This window comes from Coffea arabica, chromosome 2e (assembly GCF_036785885.1).
Source record: "Coffea arabica cultivar ET-39 chromosome 2e, Coffea Arabica ET-39 HiFi, whole genome shotgun sequence".
Classification (NCBI taxonomy): domain Eukaryota; kingdom Viridiplantae; phylum Streptophyta; class Magnoliopsida; order Gentianales; family Rubiaceae; genus Coffea; species Coffea arabica.
Genome location: NC_092313.1, coordinates 17,648,105 through 17,670,513, shown reverse-complemented (window position 1 = coordinate 17,670,513; position 22,409 = coordinate 17,648,105). Strand labels below are relative to the sequence as shown.

At 36.2% G+C, this 22,409-nt stretch overlaps 3 protein-coding genes and 1 pseudogene across 5 annotated transcripts; 1 reads left to right on the top strand and 3 right to left on the bottom strand.

The window, feature by feature from the left end:
* Nucleotides 1-326: 326 nt before the first annotated feature.
* Nucleotides 327-641, bottom strand: LOC113728672 (uncharacterized). The gene has a single exon (XM_027253045.1). It carries the CDS (start codon nucleotides 639-641, stop codon nucleotides 327-329), a length of 315 nt encoding a protein of 104 aa, XP_027108846.1.
* An 8,055-nt stretch (nucleotides 642-8,696) lies between these two features.
* Nucleotides 8,697-8,787, bottom strand: LOC113733563 (U6 spliceosomal RNA; annotated as a pseudogene).
* A 670-nt stretch (nucleotides 8,788-9,457) lies between these two features.
* Nucleotides 9,458-14,837, top strand: LOC113731445 (polyadenylate-binding protein 2-like). The gene is made up of 9 exons (XM_027256729.2): nucleotides 9,458-10,305; nucleotides 10,888-11,006; nucleotides 11,181-11,837; nucleotides 11,931-12,008; nucleotides 12,100-12,189; nucleotides 12,453-12,590; nucleotides 13,382-13,561; nucleotides 13,656-13,856; nucleotides 14,304-14,837. The coding sequence occupies exons 1-9, from the start codon at nucleotides 10,053-10,055 to the stop codon at nucleotides 14,547-14,549; spliced, it is 1,962 nt and encodes a 653-aa protein (XP_027112530.1). The 5' UTR covers nucleotides 9,458-10,052; the 3' UTR covers nucleotides 14,550-14,837.
* Nucleotides 14,838-15,436: 599 nt separating this feature from the next.
* On the bottom strand, nucleotides 15,437-21,856 carry LOC113731443 (probable E3 ubiquitin ligase SUD1). 3 transcript variants are annotated; one of them, XM_027256728.2, is made up of 10 exons: nucleotides 21,766-21,856; nucleotides 21,327-21,661; nucleotides 20,221-20,913; nucleotides 19,232-19,999; nucleotides 18,930-19,141; nucleotides 18,475-18,834; nucleotides 17,397-17,557; nucleotides 17,136-17,299; nucleotides 16,867-17,013; nucleotides 15,437-16,376 (listed from the first exon to the last, which is right to left on the bottom strand). In XM_027256728.2, the coding sequence occupies exons 2-10, from the start codon at nucleotides 21,645-21,647 to the stop codon at nucleotides 15,876-15,878; spliced, it is 3,327 nt and encodes a 1,108-aa protein (XP_027112529.1). In that variant the 5' UTR covers nucleotides 21,648-21,661; nucleotides 21,766-21,856; the 3' UTR covers nucleotides 15,437-15,875. The 3 variants fall into 3 exon arrangements, with proteins under 3 accessions (XP_027112529.1, XP_027112528.1, XP_071935588.1); XM_027256727.2 differs by having other exon boundaries at nucleotides 21,731-21,831; XM_072079487.1 differs by having other exon boundaries at nucleotides 19,232-19,762; nucleotides 21,327-21,775.
* Between the last annotated feature and the right edge of the window lie 553 nt (nucleotides 21,857-22,409).

Genomic DNA, 22,409 nt, shown 5'->3' with positions numbered 1-22,409 from the left:
CGTTGAAGCACTCCATATATGGTCATATCTATTAATCGAAACAATCTAACCTTTACATTCCATCCGTATCCGCAAGGATCCAGATAGAGTAAAGGTGTATATCGAATATCTGTAAATTATTATAATATAGCATGAAGGTTAATTATTTAAGCGCTATATTTGATACAGCAAGTAACACAAATTCAAAGAAGTACAAAAAAAATGCCAAAGTGTGAAGCATATATAGTACATATGGTCTGATGTAAATATACTATTTTTGTAAACAAAGCGATGTCCATAATTTATCAAAGGGAGTCAAAAATCTCACGATACACAATATTTTTTGTTTAATCCCATGGATCATTATCTCTATTAACAATGAGTATTTTCAATCCAACTGGCGAAGTAGCACGGGACAGAGCAACATAAAGTTGACCATGTGAAAACACAGGTTCAGGAAGGTAAACGCCAACATTTTTCAAGGTTTGGCCTTGACTTTTGTTGATAGTCATTGCAAATGCCACTTTCACAGGAAATTGTCTCCTTTTAATTGGAAAAGGAGTCCGTGCACTCTGTGGTGTTAAAGAGATCCGAGGTATGAGAACTAAATCTCCAATATTAGATCCTGTTGTGACTTCTACCTCGAGAACTTTATTCCCCATTCTGGTAACGACAAATTACGTTATGTGCAAAGATTAGAAATATCGAAAAGAAGTATTTTAGATTGAAAAAATATTTTTTAATTAATGAATGGTAATATGTGTATTTAATAGTAACATTTGAGAAAATTTATCCTTAATTTGGTAATGTTTCTGATAGTAGGTAATATTTTATGTTTGAGACATTATTTAGTGGGTGAAATCGATGTGAAATGTGAAGCATGATTTCGACCATAAGAGTTTTGAGTCACTATATTTTTTATGGTATGTAATTAAACATTTAGAATAGTAAAATATATTTTTTATTATGTTAATTATTGTTCCAAACAAATTGTCAATTTTGGTAGTAAAAATGACGATATATTTATGTGAACCTCTGATATTAGATAAGATTGTAGTGATCCTATTCATTATGATTGACTACTGCATATGCAATAATAGGTTTTAGTACTATTTGTTAACATGTAACATATTAACAAAGCAATTGGGGAGCTTTCGGTAGTATTTATTAAAGTGCTTATAAGCAATTGGTACTCTTTCCACATTCTTATAAACGATGAAAACAACAATAATATTATAATATTAGAAATATTATTAATATTTAGAAGTACAATAAAAATGCCAAATTTTAAAGAATAAATAATACTGAAATTTCTAACTTGATTCTTATAAACAATGAAATCAACAATAATAATATAATATTGGAAATATTATTAATAATTGAAATAACAATGGAAACGCCAATATTTAAAGAATAAGTACCGTAACTTCTAACTTGATTCTTATAAACAATGGAAACAGCAATAATATTATAATATTGGAAATATTATTAATAATTGCAATTATAATGAAAATGCCAATACATAAAGAATAGATAATACCGACTTGATTCTTATAAACAATGAAAACAATAATAATATTATAATATTGAAAATATTATTAATAATTGTAAATATAATGAAAATACCAATATTTAAAGAATAAATAGTATGGAAACCTCTAACTTGATTCTTATAAACAATGGAAACCATCTCATTCTGGATTATGCCCGTGCATAGCACAATCAAGATGTGACATGAATTTTACATTTTTTTAGAACCTCATTCCCACCATAAGTAAGATTTCTAAAAGATGCTTCGGTTGGACAGATGCTCGTTATTATAAGTAGGCGTGTGAAAGATGCTCCGTGAGCCATTTGCTTTACACCTATCAACGTGCCCGTGCATATATTATTCTGAAAAGTTACTATATTATTCTGGATTGTGCTACTTCTTAGGATCAACCATCTCATTCTCATGAGCTTATATGTCGATGGCACCTTTTATAAATATTAGTATGGGATTCTGCACAAAGTTTAATTTGAAAGAATAATCAATTATGGATTTTGAAGGTTTGTCTTCTAAGGTTTCAGTTCCTACATTGTTTTACAAATATAATGAGTCAAATTTTTTTTAAAATCAGCTGCAAAAACTTGGATCATATGTTCCATACCATTGACCTCAATTAGAGTTTTGCTTGATTGAACCGACTTGATCAGTTTCACCGCAAGACCTAAATCAACTACTTGCGTTTCTTAGCAGGCTACATGGCAGGTTTTTCCTGTCATCAGTGTTTGTCAATGATTGGTACTCAATTTGCCAAGTTTTGTTCAACAACGAAAAGGAGTCAAATTTAGGTACCTAGTTCTAGCACATCAAACATATTGACAATAATACTGGATCTCTAAGTACGACCATTATACTTCAAAGGATACCCACGCAGTAGAACTCTACACCTTCAGCAATTTCTCTTTTCCACTAAAAGTTAAGCAAAAGATTGAGTTTTTACCTCGAAGAAGATACTTAAGAGTTAAAAACCACATAAAGACAGAGTCCCGATTCCTAAATTTGCAAGAATTAGAAGTCAAAGTGTGTAATTTGAGACCAGGTAGCAGTCTGCCATTATGTAGAAAATGTCTTTTTTCTCTAATCAAAGCTATGACCATGTTCCGGGACTAATCTGAATAATTAATAATACAATGAGAACTATATGTCTAAATGTCTAAACTCACATAAAAGCCAACAAAAATGTCTTTTTTCTCTAATCAAAGTTATGACCATGTTCCGGGACTAATCTGAATAATTAGTAATACAATGAGAACTATATGTCTAAATGTCTAAACTCACATAAAAGCCATAGTACCATACTTTGTTGAATCATCCAGCAAAGATTAGTAACATGAGAAGAAGGAGAATATTTAAAGCATGAATAGTACCAAAACTTCTAATTTGATACATAAGATTACTGTCCATAAGATTACATCTAAAAAGTATATTAATTTTTAGGTGCCATTGTCTCATATGTTCTTGTAAGCAATTTTTTCCAAGAATTCATGGGCTAGAGTTAAAGATTCTTGGGTGCCATTGTCTCATATGTTTTTGCAAGAATTATTTTTTGAATCTATTCCCTTTTTTTTTTTTGCTCTTTCTATCGATCATTAACATTTTTGTCTTGCACGATTCCAACTTTCCACAGCATAATCCAGATTTGAACAGCCCAAGGACATGTAATGTAGTAAGACACAAAATCTGCCAAAAAAAAAAAGCCAAAACACAAAAAACGAACCTACCCGCTAGTAGTAATCTGTTAATGTCAACCTTCAGAACATCTTATTTCAAAGAAACGAAGGAACTACAAAGATCACAACTCATAATTAATAGTACTACTATTTTTCGTGATCATAATTAATAGTACTACAACAATTTGGAGTAATAACCAATATGCTACCATATTAACAGTTTGGGGTAAAACCAACATAAGTCATATCATGAGTACAACTCATGCTATGATCAGTTTTCCAGCCATAATGTGGGGCGTAGTATACTTTTGAGAATTACTCATTATCTTTGTCAAATTTAAAGGGCTATAGTGAAACACTTTAAGCATGATCTTCCACCATAGACTTATGCAATAAATGCAAACTGCATTCCTTGTTCAGTATAATGTTTCAGTTAATTCACATTACCTTACTTTTATATTGTTTTCAAAAGAAAAAAAAGAATGTTACATTACTCCCTCGTAAGTTTCCCCAGCTATTTGTCTCTAAGTTTGGATAGTCACTTGAGGTAACTGGAGAAAATATCTTAATCTCCATTTTTGTTCTAAACTTTTAGCCGTTGTGCGTAGAAATAATCGATTTGTTTTGAGTATTACTACATCTAATTATAATTTCCTTTATAATGTATTGTATACACACATAAGATTGTGTCTCCTTTTTATCCGTTAAGCCCACTATTCATAAAACAGCCACGGGACTATTTCATGAAAGAGACATTTAGGTAGACATTTAATGACAAAAAAATGTTTTCTCTAATCAAAGCTATGACCATGTTTCGGGACTAATCTGATTAATTACTAATACAATGAGAACTGTATGTCTAAATGCCTAAACTCACATAAAAGCCATAGTACCATACGTTGTTGATTGAGCCAACAAGGATTAGTAACATGTGAAGAAGGAGAATATTTAAAGAATCTTAATGCTTATAAACAATGGAAACAACAGTAATATTGTAATATTGAGAATATTATAATATTGAGAATGATACAATGAAAATATCAATATTAAAAGAATAAATAGTACCGAAACTTCTAATTTGATTGGCGCGGCGTTTGAATCGGTGTAGTCGAGATTTTATCCATCGTAGTTGATGTGAGATTTCTCTTTCGTCGACGCAAAGTTGTTGGAACTTTTCCAATTCTTGTGCGGGACCGCTGTGGCGTCCTTTTCGCTTTGTTAGCAGATGTTTCCTCCTTTGCAATCTTACGAGTTTGAAATTTAGGCGTTGTTGACATGCCTGTAAACGACCATGTTCCATTGTGAAGTTAATTTGAGAGGTTCGAGAAGGAAGTTGATTGGAAGGGTTTTAATTGTAGTGGAAAGGTGGGTGTGGAGTGAAATTGTAAGAGTTACTTGTAGTAGTACCAAGTATATTGTTGCTCCGTGGCAGTTGGACAAGATCATGTGCTATCTTCAATTCTGTTGAATTAGGGGCTAAGTACCAAGTATATTGTTGCTCCGTGGCAGTTGGAAAAGATCATGTGCTATATTCAATTCCATTGAATTAGGGGCTATCTTTATTCTGTCAATGCTCTTCAACTCACTGGAAAATGGGAATCAGTAGTGGTACCACAACCATCTGACGCGCGGATAAGTGGAAAGAGTTTTAATGTAAGTGGAAGTTAAATTTTTGTTTGAGGGAACGTGGGAGTGTTAGTTAGAGTTAACTTGTTATTTGAGGGAAACGTGGGGATGTAATGTGCCCATGATATTTTTTACGATATAAGATAAATGTGAAATGCTAGAAAAATAGAGTTGAGAGTGGGAAGGGTTGTGGAGGCTTGTTGTTAAAAATCTCTTCTCAAATTTATATAGATATAGATAGGTTGATAACTTCCGTAAACTGACAATTGAAAGATAGGATCAATAAGGCCTAGTTTTTGTTCTTCTGTACTCTTGTCTCTCTCTCGCACTCCAAGTGTGTTTTTTTTTTTTGCTTTAAATAGAAGTTTCTCCTTTCTCGTGATATGTATTTCTATCCCTTTGACTTGCTCATGAACCAACCGACCACTATCACACTATTACACGCCAAGCTTCACAATTTTTAGTTTAGGATTTTGAAAACAGAAAGACACGTTGCATATTTGTTTTACGAGTGTTTTAACACGTGCTCATTGCACATTCATTAGTACATCTAAAATTCACTTAATTTATCACGTATATATACATACTAACAATTATTATTATTCCTTACATTTATATACATTTTATTTAATTTTACCTATTTATTTGCCTTGCCTAATTATTTTAAATCACATATAAAAAAATATGACACTTCAAATATATTTCAATGAGTGCCGATTAAACATTTGTCGTCAGACAGGCCCCTAACGATGTCAAAACAACCAACCAATCGACGCTGGCTTATTATATAGCTTTTCTGTGGATGATTTTGCATTTGGTGTCATTTTGTGGTAAGACTCGAGTTGGGTCAACCGGTGCAGTGACGAGACACAAAACTTGGTGAAAGCCAGAGTGCAAGGCATGATGGATGTGGACTAGTTCATACTTGATGTCAAATATGATGGATGTATTCTTTTCTTTTTTTTTCGAGACTATAACTATTGTATAATTTATTTTATTCTAAACTAGAGGCGAGAGGGAGTATAAAGAGACTCGTGTCAGAGGCTAGTAGATATATAGACCTTACTAAATCGAAAGGATGTTTTGACACCACTTTTAAATTTTTTTTCGCTGTAGATGGGATTTGAACCCCCACCTAGGCACCTACAACTCAATGATGGAGGTATTCTGTACATAACTTTTTGAAACTTGATACGATTATAGAGTAAGTGTTACATATTTCCTCTCACGTACGGATATATCCAATAAAATTCACATAGGCTCTGTTTAGATTAGCTGTTTTTTGGGATATTTTTGAAATATTTTACTGTAATGGTGTAGGTGAGAAACTTTTAATGTATATGAGGTTGTTTTTTGAGGCTTTTTTGGTATTTTTGAGGCTGTTTTTGATATTTTTAAATTATTATTTTTTATGTATTATTATAACATTGTACATAAAAAACTTATATTTCAAAAAACGATCCATCCAAACTGACAAAGAGCGAAATAAAGGTGAATAGATGTGATGTGAGTGATAGAGTGGTAGTAGTTATTTGTCGTAGTGCGTATAATTAAGTTCTAGCTTGATGTTATAGGTCTCAAAAGCATACTCGCATGTTTTTATTTTTTTTAATGTGCCCGTACAGAGACATAATAATTATGACAATACTTTGTAAATATTTCTAAACCCGTTTTGCTCGAAGAACGCATGTCAATTAACATCCACAGTGTTAGAAAAAATAAGGCAAGGGCCAGCTGCTAACGTGAAGTCTCTATTTAGGTGGAGGAAGCGCATAACCCAGGGCAATGCCATCTTAACGAAAATAATCACGTACCGTTGTGTTCCATTCAATCTATATCTATATAAATTTGAGAAGGGATTTTTAGCAACAAACCTCCTAGCATCTTCCCACTACCAATTCCATTTTTCTAACATTTCACATTTAATTTAATTTATAAAATATATTCCTCTCAACTTTCACATCTACTCTTCACATTTGAAATTGTTGGTTACTTTTTAAAATCATTGCATTTCAAATTGTTGGTTAATGTGCATGTTATCCTATTTGAACTTTAACCCATCACGTTTCCAATTGCCTTGCGTTATTTATGATTCTACAACAATTAAAACATCTGTAAGACCATAAGAAGAGATAACAAATATAACATCCTTTCATGCTTTCTTATTAATTTAAATAAGTAAGATTATTTACACTCCATTTTTGTTATTCACACTTCAATAGTCATTTTGATCATATAATTTTCAGTAATTAGACTATATGATAAAACAAATGGTGGAATTGCAAATAATAAAAAATTGAGTGCAAATAACATTTTCTTAAGTAAGAAGTAGCTCCCGTGCCTTTCTAATTTAAAAAAGTAGTGGCTCTGCTTATATAGGAATTTGGTTTGAAGTTTATTAGTGGGAGGGTAAATAAAAAGAAAACATTACCAAACTTAGTAAAAGTAAAAAAGTAAATGATAATATTTTATCTTTAAACTTAGTAATCCTAAGTAAAAGGGTAACATTAAATAGAAAACAAAAAGAAAATAATGTCGTGGATTTAAAAAAATCAAGAATGGTACCATTCATAAATCTAAATTATGAAATCACTAAATAGAAAACAAAGTACTACTAGCCTTTTAACATTGAAATTTTTTTTGAAATATTCATTTTTGATTAAAAAAATGATGATAATAACAACACCAATTCTACCAAAAATTTTAAAAAAAAGTAATATTATAGTTTAAGAGAAAGATATAAAACATTCAACCTTAAAATACTACTTAATTTGTATATATCTGGCCCAAATTTGACAATAGATTTGAATAAGAGTGCAAAACCCAAACACTAAGGATAACTTTTGGTATCATTAATTATTTTATGTATTCTTATTGCTATCTTCATATGTAAATATGTATTTGCTATGTTAAAATATATATATATATATATATTGATTGTAGTACTTGAAGATATTATAGATATTATCAGTTTTTCATTTCCATTTTTAGTTACTAATAATTGCAACCACTGTAGTTAATTTTCAATTCAATTTTATATTTTCATTATGATAGGTAAAGTTAAATATATTGGGTCGCAGGGATATGAATTTAGAGGTTAGGTATAGGGGGAAAGCGAGGGAAGAAAATGGTGAGATGTTGAAAAGTAGCAAGAAAGGTTGAAGAAGAAATATGAGTTACAAGGATGGACGGAGAAGGGAGAGAAGAAGAAAGGGGATTACAGGGATATGACAGAGATGACAAAAAAAAAATATAATAGAGAGGATGGTACCATGATAGAAGATATAAAAGTCGTAGGAGGTATCTGATGACTAGCTGGCGTATAAGGGAGGGGGGAAATGATGGTGATTTTTAATAATTTTGAGAACTCTACAAACACATATTACGGAGAATTTTAAATGCTAATCTAAATGCAGTCAACAATTTTAGGGGGCATAAGATAGGAGAAAGATTTTTTTTCTAAAAATTGAAGAAAATAAATTGGTTATAATTTATTTTTTTATATTATAAGTTTTGATATATAGGTATAACATAATATGTTTTGTCGGATATTGATAAATTGACTTTTTTTTAGAAAACTCTTCTCACCTTACTACCCAACTTAACCCTCACCTTAAATGCATTAACAATTCTTTTATCATGTAAATCATTATATATTAATTTTTTTTCAAGATATTAGGCATACACTTCTTTAAAATTTTTAGTCTATATATATTTATTATTTTGTACCACAATATATAAATATATAAAATATTATTTTGATTTGAAATATAACCCCGTGCGTAGCACGGGTCAAAATACTAGTTTGAAATAAATCCAGCGTCATTATGACCATGCGCTTGTGCCCCAAACAGACGTAGAAGATAGGTCCAGTGAAATAAAACTCTCACTATCTACGCATATCATCCTTGCCCAGGCCATGCTAGTTTGTATCGTTCCAATTTTATCGGATGTCTCCGAAGGGACTATAGTGAAATAAAACTCAGCTATGGAATCTTGCAAACAAACCAATAATATATACTCAATGGTTTAACTCAATTTATCTTGGTTATAGTATCGGGAGGAAAATTTTATGTCCATCAAAGCAATTGCTAAATACGCCTACTAGTTATTTTTTTTTTGAACCAATGAAAGGTTTCACGTGAATATACGAGAGTATCATTTTATTTCATTTGACATGTTAAGTGAACTCCATTCAATATGTAAATTAGTAAGTAAGGTTCTTATATATTCACATAAAATGTTTTTTTATATTGATTCTGAATCAACTAAAACATGTTTAGTACTTATTTTAGATTGATATAAATTTCTCGTACGGAATGAAGGGCATTCCTCCATTCCTCCTAAATTTGATAGAACCCAAAAAACAAAAGAAAGCTTGTGTGACTTTTTCTGATTTATGCCCATTCCCAATTGTTATTTTGCAGAGTTCATAGGGATTGTTTTACATACAACCAACGAACAATTTTGCTCCTTTCCAGTTAAAATTCAGATGCAATCTTCTGATCTTCTACTTTACCTTCAAAATCATATAAAAAGAGTAATTATTTGATAATAACTAGAAGTCTCATGATTTGTTAATTTATACCCTTTTTTCCCCTTAACATCAAATCCCAACCCAACCCTTTGAGAATGGCACAAATATACAATCCTCCTCCCGTATCTACCAACCGCCAGCGTACCCCTCTCCTAATCCAACGGCGCAGATTTTGTGCACAAGCTTGCCCACCCCCTAGGGTAACCGCGCGCACCGCTATTGAGCCCGCCAGGGATAAAAAAACCGCCGCTTCTGCCCTTGCCCCGTGCACTTGCTCTTTGCTCCCCTGCCCCTCCTCTCTCATCCCACAGCGCCGTCGCCGTCGCTGTCGGCGGCGATACTCCCATACCCTCCGTCGGATCTCCGACTTATCCTTCTCTATTTTCATCCTTCCCTCTCCTCTCTCTTTTTAGTGTAAAAAGCTAAAAAAAAGGAAAAAGAAAATCTTTGAGTTTAAAAATATCTTTTTGTTGGATTTTCTTTTAATATATTGAAGGCAAGAAAAAAAAACGAAAATTTCGGGAACATTTTCCAAATTTAGACTGTCATAATTTTTGGTGCTACTGTCTAGGGTTTGTTTCTCGAATAACAAGAGGAGAGGGAAGCGAGAAAAAAATCACAAAAAAAATTGAAAAATTTCCAAAAAATATCCTAAAATTTTTGTCCTCCATTTAGCTACGGTTTTCGAGTTGAGATGGCTCAGGTTCAGGTGCCGCAGTCGGTGATGAATGTGAATGCTACTACTACAGCTGCTGCTGGCGGTGCGAATCCTCAGTTCGTGCCGACGTCGCTTTATGTAGGTGACTTGGATTTGCACGTGACTGATTCGCAGCTTTACGATCTGTTCAACCAGGTTGGACAGGTGGTTTCGGTCAGGGTTTGCCGGGATTTGACGACTCGCCGGTCACTTGGATATGGTTATGTCAATTATGGCAATCCGCAAGATGGTTAGTTCATACTCCTTATCCTTCAATTAATGCTGCCTTCATATTTCTATTCAATTCCTTGGCTGCTTTGGTGACCTAATGGTTACTGTCATAGTTATGTGGAGTTCGGGTGTTATTTTATTGAAAAAGTCATCTATTCCTGGGTTCTCAAGTAAATATCGCTGATTTGGGTGAGTTATGAGATTATCATTACTGTATGTATGTGTCTGGTTTATGTTGAGGACACTAGTGTTATCGTAGTCTTTGATTTTTATTTGAGATGCACATCCTTTGGTTTCGTATTTCAAGTCCTCCTAATAGGAAAAGACCATGCTTTTGTTTATTTGAATTCTTGTGATATATAATAGTTCATCTTTATCATTTCTAAGGAATTACTGGTCTTATTATTGAGCATCTCTGAAGCATTATTCAGCAGTTCATCCAGGCATGGCTAGTCCTTTTGAAGTTCTATTTGCAACAGTAAACTTTTCTTTTACTACTGTATATTAGTTGGTCTTCTTGTTTCATTCCATCCTGTCTGCTTGTGTTTGGGTCTTATTCCCCAGTGCTGTTGCTAACCATATTTCTTTGTCTCCAACACAGCTGCACGGGCTCTAGAGATCCTAAATTTTACTCCTCTCAATGGGAAGCCCATTAGAGTTATGTATTCTCATAGAGACCCCAGCATACGTAAAAGTGGTGCTGGAAATATATTTATTAAGGTATATGGTTCTCTGCTTCAGTTTTTTTCCCTTCCTTCTCTTTTTCTTTTTTTTTGAAAGGAGGGGGGGGGGGCTTGGTCGTTGTACCCTATGGTCCAATGGTCAGTAACATCTTTGCTCCCAATTGAATTTTTTTTAGTTCTTTTCAAATGATTATTTTCTCTCTCTTGACAGAATTTGGACAAAGCGATTGACCATAAGGCTTTGCACGATACATTTTCTGTATTTGGAAACATTCTCTCTTGCAAGGTGGCAACCGATGTTTCTGGTCAGTCAAAGGGCTATGGGTTTGTGCAATATGATACTGATGAAGCTGCTCAAAAAGCTATTGAGAAACTCAACGGGATGCTGCTGAATGATAAGCAAGTATATGTCGGACCTTTCCTTCGGAAACAAGAAAGAGAAATGGCTGTAGACAAGACAAAATTTACTAATGTTTTTGTGAAGAATCTCTCAGAATCAACCACTGATGAAGACCTAAAGAAAGTATTTGGTGATTATGGGACAATAACTAGTATTGTGGTAATGAGGGATGAAGATGGAAAGTCAAAGTGTTTTGGATTCGTGAACTTTGAGAACCCTGAAGATGCTGCAAAATCTGTTGAAGCTGTTAATGGATATCAATTTGATAACAAAGAATGGTTTGTTGGGAAAGCCCAAAAGAAATCTGAGAGAGAACAAGAATTAAAACAACGATTCGAGCAGAGTATTAAGGAGGCTGCTGACAAATCACAAGGGTTGAACCTCTATATAAAGAATTTAGATGACAGCATTAATGATGATAAGCTTAGGGAATTGTTCTCCCCCTTTGGTGTTATAACTTCATGCAAGGTCTCTGGTGCCTGTGTCTGTTTGAATAGCATCTCTCTATCCAATTGTTGTGTCACAATAATTAAGTTTTTGTGTTCTACTTGTATCTTCCAGGTTATGCGAGATCCCAATGGAATCAGCAGAGGATCTGGGTTTGTTGCATTCTCATCTCCTGAAGAAGCATCAAGAGCTGTAAGTTTGTGGTTTTGTTTTTGTGAAATTTCAGTGTGTTATATTCCTCCATTTGAGCTTCAAGGTGCAATGTTACTCTGTACTGCCACAGCTTTCTGAAATGAATGGGAAGATGATTGTTAGCAAACCACTTTATGTTGCTCTTGCACAGAGAAAGGAAGAGAGAAGAGCAAGGTTGCAGGTATATTTTGGATGCTATCTCTTATTTTGACTTTGTAGTCTAAAACCTCATGACAGTTAGTGATAATTTAGAATAAGAGTATGAGTACACTTTTTTATTGAATGAGAATTATATTCCATGGAATCTTTGTAATGTGAAGAACGCACCTGATCTCTCTCTCTCTCTCTCTCTCTCTCTCCAGTTTTGAAATTTTGATACTTTTGCTTTTGTATCTACTATGGTTATTTTGATGAATGTGGGTAATTTTCCTTGCATTCATGCAGGCTCAATTTTCTCAATTGCGTCCAATTGCAATGGGACCCTCTGTTGCTCCTAGAATGCCAATGTACCCCCCTGGCGGTCCTGGTCTAGGGCAACAAATATTTTATGGACAGCCGCCACCTGCTATCATTCCTCCCCAAGTAAATACATTCTTCATGAGTCTGTTTCTTAATCTGGTTGTGCTGATTACTCATTTTTTAAGACAAGCTGATTGGAAAGAGCTGTTTACTTGAGGCACAGTGTGCTCACTTTCACCATTTTGTCTTAGATTTTGAAGGGGAGAGTTTTAGAGTTTAGCATCTATTTGTGCTTTATTTCTCAGAGCCTTTTGAGATGACTGTGGCTGATATGACAAGTTATTATGGGCGGATAACAGTTAACTGGTCTTGATGTTCTTTCTTTTGTGAAGTGTAACGTTGTCATTAGTTTGTGTATAGGAAGGTTTATATTTGGTGGTAAGCTGATAATAGCTATCAAAGCATTCACAAAAACATGTTTATGTAAATTAAGATTTTTGGTGGCAAAAGGCTGCTGACTATATAATTTTATTAGGTCATTCTTCATACATTTATTGCTGAATTTATAGCTCTCTGTGTTTCTAAGTAACATCTCTTGATATGTTGTGCTTGCACCACTAGTGTGTCACAGAAACAAGTGACTGATTGTTAGGTCTATTCTGTTTTAAGCAGAGATTATTCTTATTGATTTGCCAAATTTATGTTACAGGAGCAACTTGTTTCTTTCTGAACTAATTTGAATTCAGCGTTCTCTCTCTCTCTCTCTCTCTGGCATTCTAGGATGGGTAAATGTATTAGTTAGTATAGGGATATTATATCATGTATTTTGTCATGTTTGTGCCTGTCTGGTGGATTGATTTGCACAATTATTGGAAAGTTGAGGACACGTTTCTGTTCTCTGTTTTGCATTTCAGCCTGGTTTTGGCTATCAACAGCAGCTTGTTCCTGGAATGAGGCCTGGTGGAGCTCCAATGCCGAACTTTTTTGTGCCAATGGTTCAGCAAGGGCAGCAAGGACAGCGTCCTGGTGGCAGGCGAGGTGGTACTGTTCCGGTCCAGCAGGGTCAACAACCTGTTCCAATGATGCAGCAGCAGGTTTGCAGATGGATTTTATGTTTATCCTCTCGAGGCAGCGGATTTATTCCTGTCTTCTTTTATGCATCTTCCCAATTTGTTCGTTTTGTGACAGATGATTCCAAGGGGACGTGGATATCGTTACCCTCCAGGACGTGCCCTGCCTGATGTCTCTATGCCAGGTGTTGCTGGAGGCATGCTTTCCGTCCCATATGATATGGGCGGCATGCCATTACGTGATGTCGTATCTCAGCCAGTCCCAATTGGGGCTCTGGCATCTGCGCTTGCCAACGCTTCTCCTGCTGATCAGAGGACGGTAGGTTAATTTGTGGTTCTTCTATTTGTTCAGCTGTTGAGTCCATTGAAGAAAACAGGAGTATGTGTGTGTTTTTATAGTTGTTTTATGGGCTGGGGATTTCTTACATACTTGGGAATGGTGTATATTTGTGTATTTTCAGCTTGCCATAATTTGAAATCCATTATTGCATTCTGTTCTAATGAGGTGATTTTTTATTTGTCTGACATTGATTGTGTTTGAATTTTACTTGTTTTGCTTGGGTTCTAATTTTTAAATAGTAGTACTTGAGTAATTTTTTCTGTCAGTTTTACTGGAGTATGTTCTTACTGTACAATCTGCTCTTCACTTCCCTTCATCCCCCCTCCCATTACCAATATAATGTTGAGTGACTAATGACTGATGAATGCTTAGTTTGAGAGTTGGATTAAAATTTGTCATCACTGAGTATTATGATTTTATCTGCAGATGTTGGGCGAGAATCTATACCCACTTGTCGAACAGTTGGAGCCTGAAACAGCAGCTAAGGTTACTGGTATGCTTTTGGAGATGGACCAGACAGAGGTTCTACACCTGCTTGAGTCACCAGAAGCTCTGAAGTCGAAGGTTGCAGAGGCCATGGAGGTCTTAAGGAATGTTTCTCAGCAGCAGCAGGCAACCAATCCTGCTGATCAATTGGCATCATTGTCCTTGAACGATGGTCTTGTTTCCTGAGTGAACTGATTGCGGAGTTAAATCTAGACTTTTGTGCTTTGGTTTTTGAAACACGAGGGTTGGAGCATTGATTCAGTTCTTTTTGAGGTTGGAATGCACTATTTTGTTATGTTGATCTATTTGCCTGTTTGGATTTCAGGATTGTTTTCTTAGCTCGCTTTCCCATCTGTAGATGAGAAGGCTGTATCATCTATGTTAGTGGGAACTGGACGTGTTGCCAATTGCCATAAATCTTGTCTTCCTCAGGTTCTATAAAGCAACTCAAAGCCAAAGTAATGGGCTGGTCTAGTCTAAATCTTTTAACTATTTAGTGATCAGGTGTGTTGTCAGTAGGCGTCGTCGTTTCAGTTTGTCATTCTTCAGAGCGAATACCATCACATAGAATATCAATTGTCGACGTCAGGACTTTTTTCTTATTCACATTGGCGACCGGGCATATGCCTAAATGCGCGGCGGAAGAACAGCAAAACGAAAATATGGTGGGCGTAACGCTCTACACATTGATACGAGATATCAAAGCTTGAGATTTGTTTTTCATTCTTTTTCAGGGGCTAAGCTTAAGATGGTTATTTCTTTTTTTTTTTTTTGTATGTTTTATTTTCCTCTCGTGTTAGATGGAAATAGTTTTTCCTTTTTCATTCTTTTTTCTGGGGCTAAGCATAAGATAGTTCAGTAGCATAGCTTTGTTTTCTATTTTTTGTTTTATTTTTCAATCGCAGGGCTAGCTAACAATCGTAGGTCTTCAATGGTTTTTGCTGCTACTATTGCAGGCTAGCTCAATTGGTGCTACAGTAAGCAACACACTGACTAATATTAACAAGCCATTTCAAGATCCAAAACGAATCGCAACAAATGTTACGAGCTAACAAATATGCAAAATACAGGTATTATGTCCACTTGTGTGGAAAAGCAGGAAAGAACCCTGTCAAAAAGTTCTTTTCCATAATTTGAAAAAAGAAGAACCAAGACGGATCAAAGCAGTCCGCTGCCATCTAACATGCTTAAACGTTCATCATCTGCAACTACTTGGCAATCCACCATCACGAAGGTGTTCGAAATCCTACAAAGAAAAATTTTGACATAAATGGCGTCCTAAGCATACTCCTAACTGACCAGACAGAATACATTTAAGTACTAGTTCCACAATGATTTATACACATTCTCATTGATTTGTATCATTCGAAGATTTTGGCCCGTCATATTCACAAAAGCCCGCAAAAAAAAATTGATGCTTCAACACATGCTTCAACCATCGCCCAATCCTCACATGAGGAAAACCTTGGCAAGCTGATATATTGACACCCTACTTTACACCTCTCCTAAAGATTAAGCATCTTGTCGAACATGCCTTTGCCTAATCCCTACATCGGTAGCATCTGGTTCACTCTGAAGTAAGCTAGTGCCATGTTCATTAGAATTTTGTCCTTCCCGGGAAACACCACCATTTTGCCTCTCAAAACCTTCACCGTAGTTATGAAGCCTCCTACCAATGAGGTAGCGATCATCACGTATAGAATTGTGCAGGTTTCTGAACCAGACATGGAATCTCTTTGCACAGTACCACAACAAACCGAGGCCAAGACAACCCAACCAGGCAAAACGATATACAGCTGAGTTGACCACTAATGGGTACCCAAATATCGGAAACACTCCTCTGGCTAAAACATAAGGAACACACAAGGCAGTGAGCAACTTCATAATGATAGGAAAGACTATTTCCCTCAGCACCCAGAAGCCCTGCAACCTAGAGAAGCCATCCTCCCTGACTCTCTCAAATTTTATTCGCCAACTCTCATCTACCAAAGGCAACACTTGATCCAGCATGACCTGTTTGAACAATTCATTAGGAATAAGAATCTTACCTAATCTTCAAATATCAACTCAACAATAGAAATGCTCTTCCATGGTCAGAAAGATGTAAAACTCACTGATATCAATGCAAAAAAAAAAAAAATTTCCAAATGAGATGCCTATATCTCTCACCTACTACACACATATAAACCAAATCAAATTTTCAGCTTTAGTATTGCACAGTCCATTCCTAGATTAGCAAGTATTCTACATATGTCTACAAGTGATATTGGAAAAAATAAAAAAGCATTCAGAAGAATTTGTTCATGCTTTCCCCCATCAGCTAGTTCTCTCAAAAGCAGTATAATATTAGAAGCTATCTTTTTTTTCCCATTTTGTGATAGAATCATTTAGTTTCATATTCAAGAAGAGATAACCACAAATTTCAGAAACTGAATTTACAAGCAGTATAGTTCCATAAGAAGAGTAGAAAAAATCAGGATCAATATACAAATGCAATACTCACCAGCCTAGTCCAAATCTTAAGAAAGATCAATCCAAGGGCCCAATCCTGATACAAAAGGAAAACTGGACTTTCATTCACGGGCACTCGCATTGGTACAATCACCAAGAGCTCGAAAAGCAGTCCAATTAAAACAGGAATGACAAAAATCTGGAAGATGAGTGAAAAAGAGTTAGGAGTAAGGAAATCAGATAAAACAAACAAACAACCCATAAAAAAATTAGAAAACTTCAAATACAACAGTGACTTGTTCAGAACTAAAATGTCCATACCCATATTGATAATAATGCAGTACTCTTAATCACGATCCCACACCATTTCCAAATTTGCTTAAACAAAATTGTAGCCCTATTTGTTCTTATCTGCTCAATTGAGTACCTTGCTCCAGCCACAGCGGTCCAAATGACATAACTTCCAATTACAAAAGCATACAAGTCTGAAGAAAAACAAAACAAATATCAGGCATTATTTCTCATCCCATAAACAGGAAATAATTTTAATACAGTTGCAAAAGCTGCAGTCTGTTGTATTACCATTGCACTTTATTCCATGTGTTATTGGGAGAAGTGGAAGGGCATTGAAAAGTGTTCGACCAAGTGAAACAGGCACAACAATCAGGGAAGAGTTGAAGATAAGAAGAGTCATCCAAGCCACTACCAACAGCAGCACAATTCGAAGCACAAAGCTGCACCTACTGGAAGATGAAAGAGATCATGTAAGGAACATGCCCCCCGGGGGCAGGGGGTGACAGTCTCAGGAAGCCAGTAGTTACATAAAGCTGATTTATAATCCAATGAGATATTTGCTGAAACCAATTGACAGATAATGGTAGCTGTATATTTTAACAGAATATACAAGACAAGCAGTGATGAAGAGAATTGAAATACAAATCAGAGAGGAAGATAAAAGAGAACTCAGTGATTTTGAAGTTGGACTGAGACTTCATATTTTTTACTTACAGCTAATTGCCAAAATTACACTTCCAAAAAAAATATTCTAGTATAACACAGTACTAGTTCAATCAAATCAAGTAAAATGCATCAAGCTAATCACAGAAATAGCTAGAAGAGTCCAGAAAAGAAGAATTCCAAGAAAACCTCGAATGCAGCAAAGAAAAGTATATTGAAATTGAGGTTCAATTTGCTGAAAAGATAGAAGTGTGGTTGGAAAACCAAAAATTACGGCATGCTAAAGTCATTTAGCATCATAGTGTCCACAGGTAAATTAAAGTCATTGGATTCCCAAGTTAAAGAAAAAACTAACATAGTCCAAGGGGCCCAGACTAGAAAAGGGAAAGCTCAAAGTAATATCTTCATCAGCTTGGTAGTAAGGATTCTATAAGTTTAGTTAGCTAGGGAAGTAAATTTTGGAGTATAGGTAATGTTACTGTCAAGACTAAAGAAAGCTCATAATAGTAGACAATTATATGAATCATCCAAGCTATAACATTCTCCAACAACCATAGGCTGGACTAGGTCTCTAAAGAGCTCACACCAAAGCAAAAATTTTATTCCACCAACAATTGTACGTTATTAAGGATGAATACTGCATATGAGAGGTATGATTGTCCAAATAAGAATATGGTTCATCGTTAGCATTCCTGCAACTTACTCTGTATCAGAGTGCTCATCATTGTCAAGCTCCTCAGACATACTGGCATTTCCTACTGCATTCCTGGCTCTGTTCACATCATCAGGGACAACTCCCACTAAGGCTCTATCCTGTCCACCCAGGTGTCCGTTAGCTCTATCTTGCCTACCTAGATCCCCGTTTCCGTTGTCATGAGCTCCATTATCCTCAGGTTTAGGAAGTAAATAATCAGTTAAACCAAGTGCCCAACCAACTGCAGTAAACCAGTATCGGAGTAGGGACTTGATTGTTGTCCTCAACTTAAAATGCTCAATAGCAAATGGAATACAAATTTGGAAGAGTAGCATGTCAGCAGGGATCTCAGTAAATGGATCGGATACACTGCAACAGAGAGAGAGAGAGAGAGAGAGTGTGAGAACTCAAAATGTTGAATGCAACAATCTTAGGGGAGAAGAAACTGAGAGGAGATGACTTACGAAATATCTAGAGGGAAAATTGAGGGAGCCACCCTCATGGCCAGTTTAACAGGTAAAAAGACCAACATAACTATCAAACTCCCATAAACAGCAACAGACAAGAGAACCCTACGAGCATGCTTGTGAACTGGATCATCGATCAGATCACGGAATGGATTATAGTTTGGATCAGCTGGATCTCGAAGAAAGTAAAGCACTCCATTACGTAAAACCTACAAACAAACTCTTGATTATTTGATAAATTCAGAATGACATAAAAAATTGATAAAAAGTGATTGATTGTTTGATGGGCAGATTTATACCCCTCTAAGAAGACTGACAAAAATACTTATTTGTAACATGTACACAATTCCTACAACCCAATGAACCAAAGAGCTTGCCAATGGAGAAACCGAGAAAAATTCCACTCTTTGTGCAATAGATTTCCCAAACATTCTTATGGTACAGACATCCAACCACCAGCCGCACATCAAAGGAAAAACTCCAAGTTCAATCACCAAAAGGAAAGCAACCTTTATCATGGTCATAAGATGCCTCATTGCAGCCACAAACTGCCTTAGCAGTGATGGAATAGTCTCTGCAATAGAAGCAATACCATAGAACCTCCCCATGGTCAACGGCTCCCCTCTAGTGTATCGAATTAATGCGACCACTCCAAGGTAAAAGAAGATGAGGGAGAAGATAAACATGTAACCCACAGCAAGCGTGGTAACATCCGACAGACGTGATGGCCCAACAGGTTGTCCCTTCAGCAGTTCAGATGAAAAGGAGGTGGTAAGGTTGCTTGATCCTTCATTCAGCCCTGTTCCATTCACTTTCAACATTCCAGCAACCTGGCCAAGTAAATTCGAATCCTGGTTATCAGAAGTCAAATTCGCTACAGCAGTTAATGCATTCTTCAATGTAATATTGGCCAACGAGAGGGCTGATTCTGTAAGTGGCATGACCGTTGACAATACTGGGCTAGTAGCTGAGGACAAAAGCCACGATAAATAATAAAGTATAACTCTTCCCAATGAGAATGGCACAAATATTACTACTCCGAGGAATATCATGTTGCTTGCAAGAACCTAGTCAGAAGCAAAAAGAAGTGTATCAACGGACTTGCTCTTAAAAATAAAAGGTAATGGTGAGTGGGTGGCAGATCATAATTTATTTAAATGCATACAAACCTCAGCCTGAAGTTATTCAGAGCAGACTAAGTAAAAAAAAATATTTTAATGCACTGAGCTAAGGAACAAGTAATGGTTATGGAAAAGAACAAAAATGGCTATAGCACAGAGAAACTTACAGTGAATGCATTCTCAACCAGGTGGAAAACAGGTCCTTGCATTCCAACCAGCTCATCAAATGGCACATCCTCTGCTCCATCCGCATCATCTAATCCATCAAACATCTGTTCCACATGAGCCTCGAGACGAGCAGCCTGCATCTCCCACCTAGCAGCAACATTTTCTGCATTCCTTCTGATTATCTGACCAGCACCACCAACGCCCTGCTGTCCCACAGCCTCTTCGCCATTTCCTTCACCTGCTACATTTCTGTTAGCTTGACCAGGAGGTCTTCTTGCAGCACGAGCTCCATTTCTTTCTCCTTCGTCATCCCTGTCAGCATCTTGCCCTCCAAGCTCTCGCAAATGTCTAAAATAATCCCTCAAAGAAGTTGCCCCAAGAAATATGAACACAATGCTCGCAGAAAGTAGAAATCCATGCAGACAATCAGTAAGAATTACTGTAGTAGAAATGTGACTCAAAAACAGTCTCTGGGCTTCACCAAAACTTCTAACAAAAGCCAATCGCCAAATCCAAAATGTTATGAAAGGGATGATGAGAAGCCAGACAGAGAGCACAAAACTAAGGCGCAAGAAGAACTGTAGGACATGACACGCTTTCATTGCCATCCCAACCACAAATTCTCGAAATGGAAGCCTTGTTGGAGCATTCTCGGCATAAACAGGAGAGAATGAAAATGAATGCTTACAAACCTGCAATTCATGTGACATAGAGGGATAATGAATGTCAGTCAAGAAAGACACCTACCATCTTAAAAACGAGAATAACGATAAGCCACCTACCAATCGGCTTGTTCTAAACTTTCTCAACTACAGCTTATTCAATTAAACACAAAGACACACACAACAAACTGTTTCGGTGCCGTTGAATTTCATGCTCTTGTGATCTCTATTAACTTCTCCTCTCCTCTCAAATTCAGGATTCTAAAAATTATTCAGATAAAAAAACTCCTTACATGCTTAAATACTAGACTAGTAAACACTTAATGAAAAGGAAAAGTAAAAAGCCCTAACCAAAATCCAGATCACCTGCAGATACCACCACATGTAAAAGAAAAAAAGAAAGGAAATCATAACTAAACAGAGAATATCAGAAACCACCGAACCTCGCATTGGCGAGCATTACTATGATTGAGCCACTGAAGCAGGCAATCTTGATGAACAAATTTGATACTACCACTGCAAGCGCATGGATATCGGAGAGGATTGTCGGCATCACCGGGGTTCCGGCAGATCCGGCAGACATCCTCTTCCTCATCGTCATCATCGAACCTGCTCACGGCCGCACTGTTACTAGTCACCTCTTTCGCCACCGAAGATGACGACGCCGAAGCAGAAGACGTAGGTTCCGCCTTGGGTGATGAAACGGACAGGGATCCTCTGTCGCGGCCATCGCTAGACGCCGGCACCGTCGGTGCGATCTCCATAGAAAAATTATTTGCTATGGGCAAGAGAAAATTAGGTTTATTGAACAATTACGACAGATAAATAGATTAGGTTTGGTGATTACGAGAAGAATGGATTGGTGATGAAGAGGAGACTGACGATATGGATCGAGGAAGAACGGCGGTGATGCGAGCAGCGCCAAATGACAATTTTGTCCTCCAGCCTTGGTTGAACAATTCTGAGGGTTGCTTTGACTTTTAAATTGATTGGGATTTTTTTTTTCTTTTTGCTTTCTTAATTCTTTTTTCGATTACGGAGTCGGCTAGATTCCGGGAACACGTGGCGATCTTTTATTGGTTAGTGATGTTTAAAACCAGGGCAGGTCTTGCTCAGGGACGCCGGGAATTTTATTTTTTTTTTTGGGTTTGGGCTTTTAAGGGGACCATCAGTATATGGATGGAAGCTCGGGTTTGCTAATTCTGCTAGGATTTTGCCGTGTAGCCCAAGCCCTCTTTTAACACAAGCCTATTAATGATTGCGCACAAAGAATTGTCCAGCCCAGAGGATAACTATCCTCTCCAAACCCAACCACAACTTTGAGGAGAAAGCTGCATGTTTTGGAGTTGGTTTTTAGATGCACGCACACAATAGCCATTTTCGTAACAACATCCAGTGTTTTTTTTAATTAATTAATTAATGCAAATATGAAAATTCACGATTAGTTAGATTATAATAATTTCGGATAAGAATGGCGAATCATGGAGCGGTTTGATTTAAAATGTACTACAAGTTGAAAGTAATGA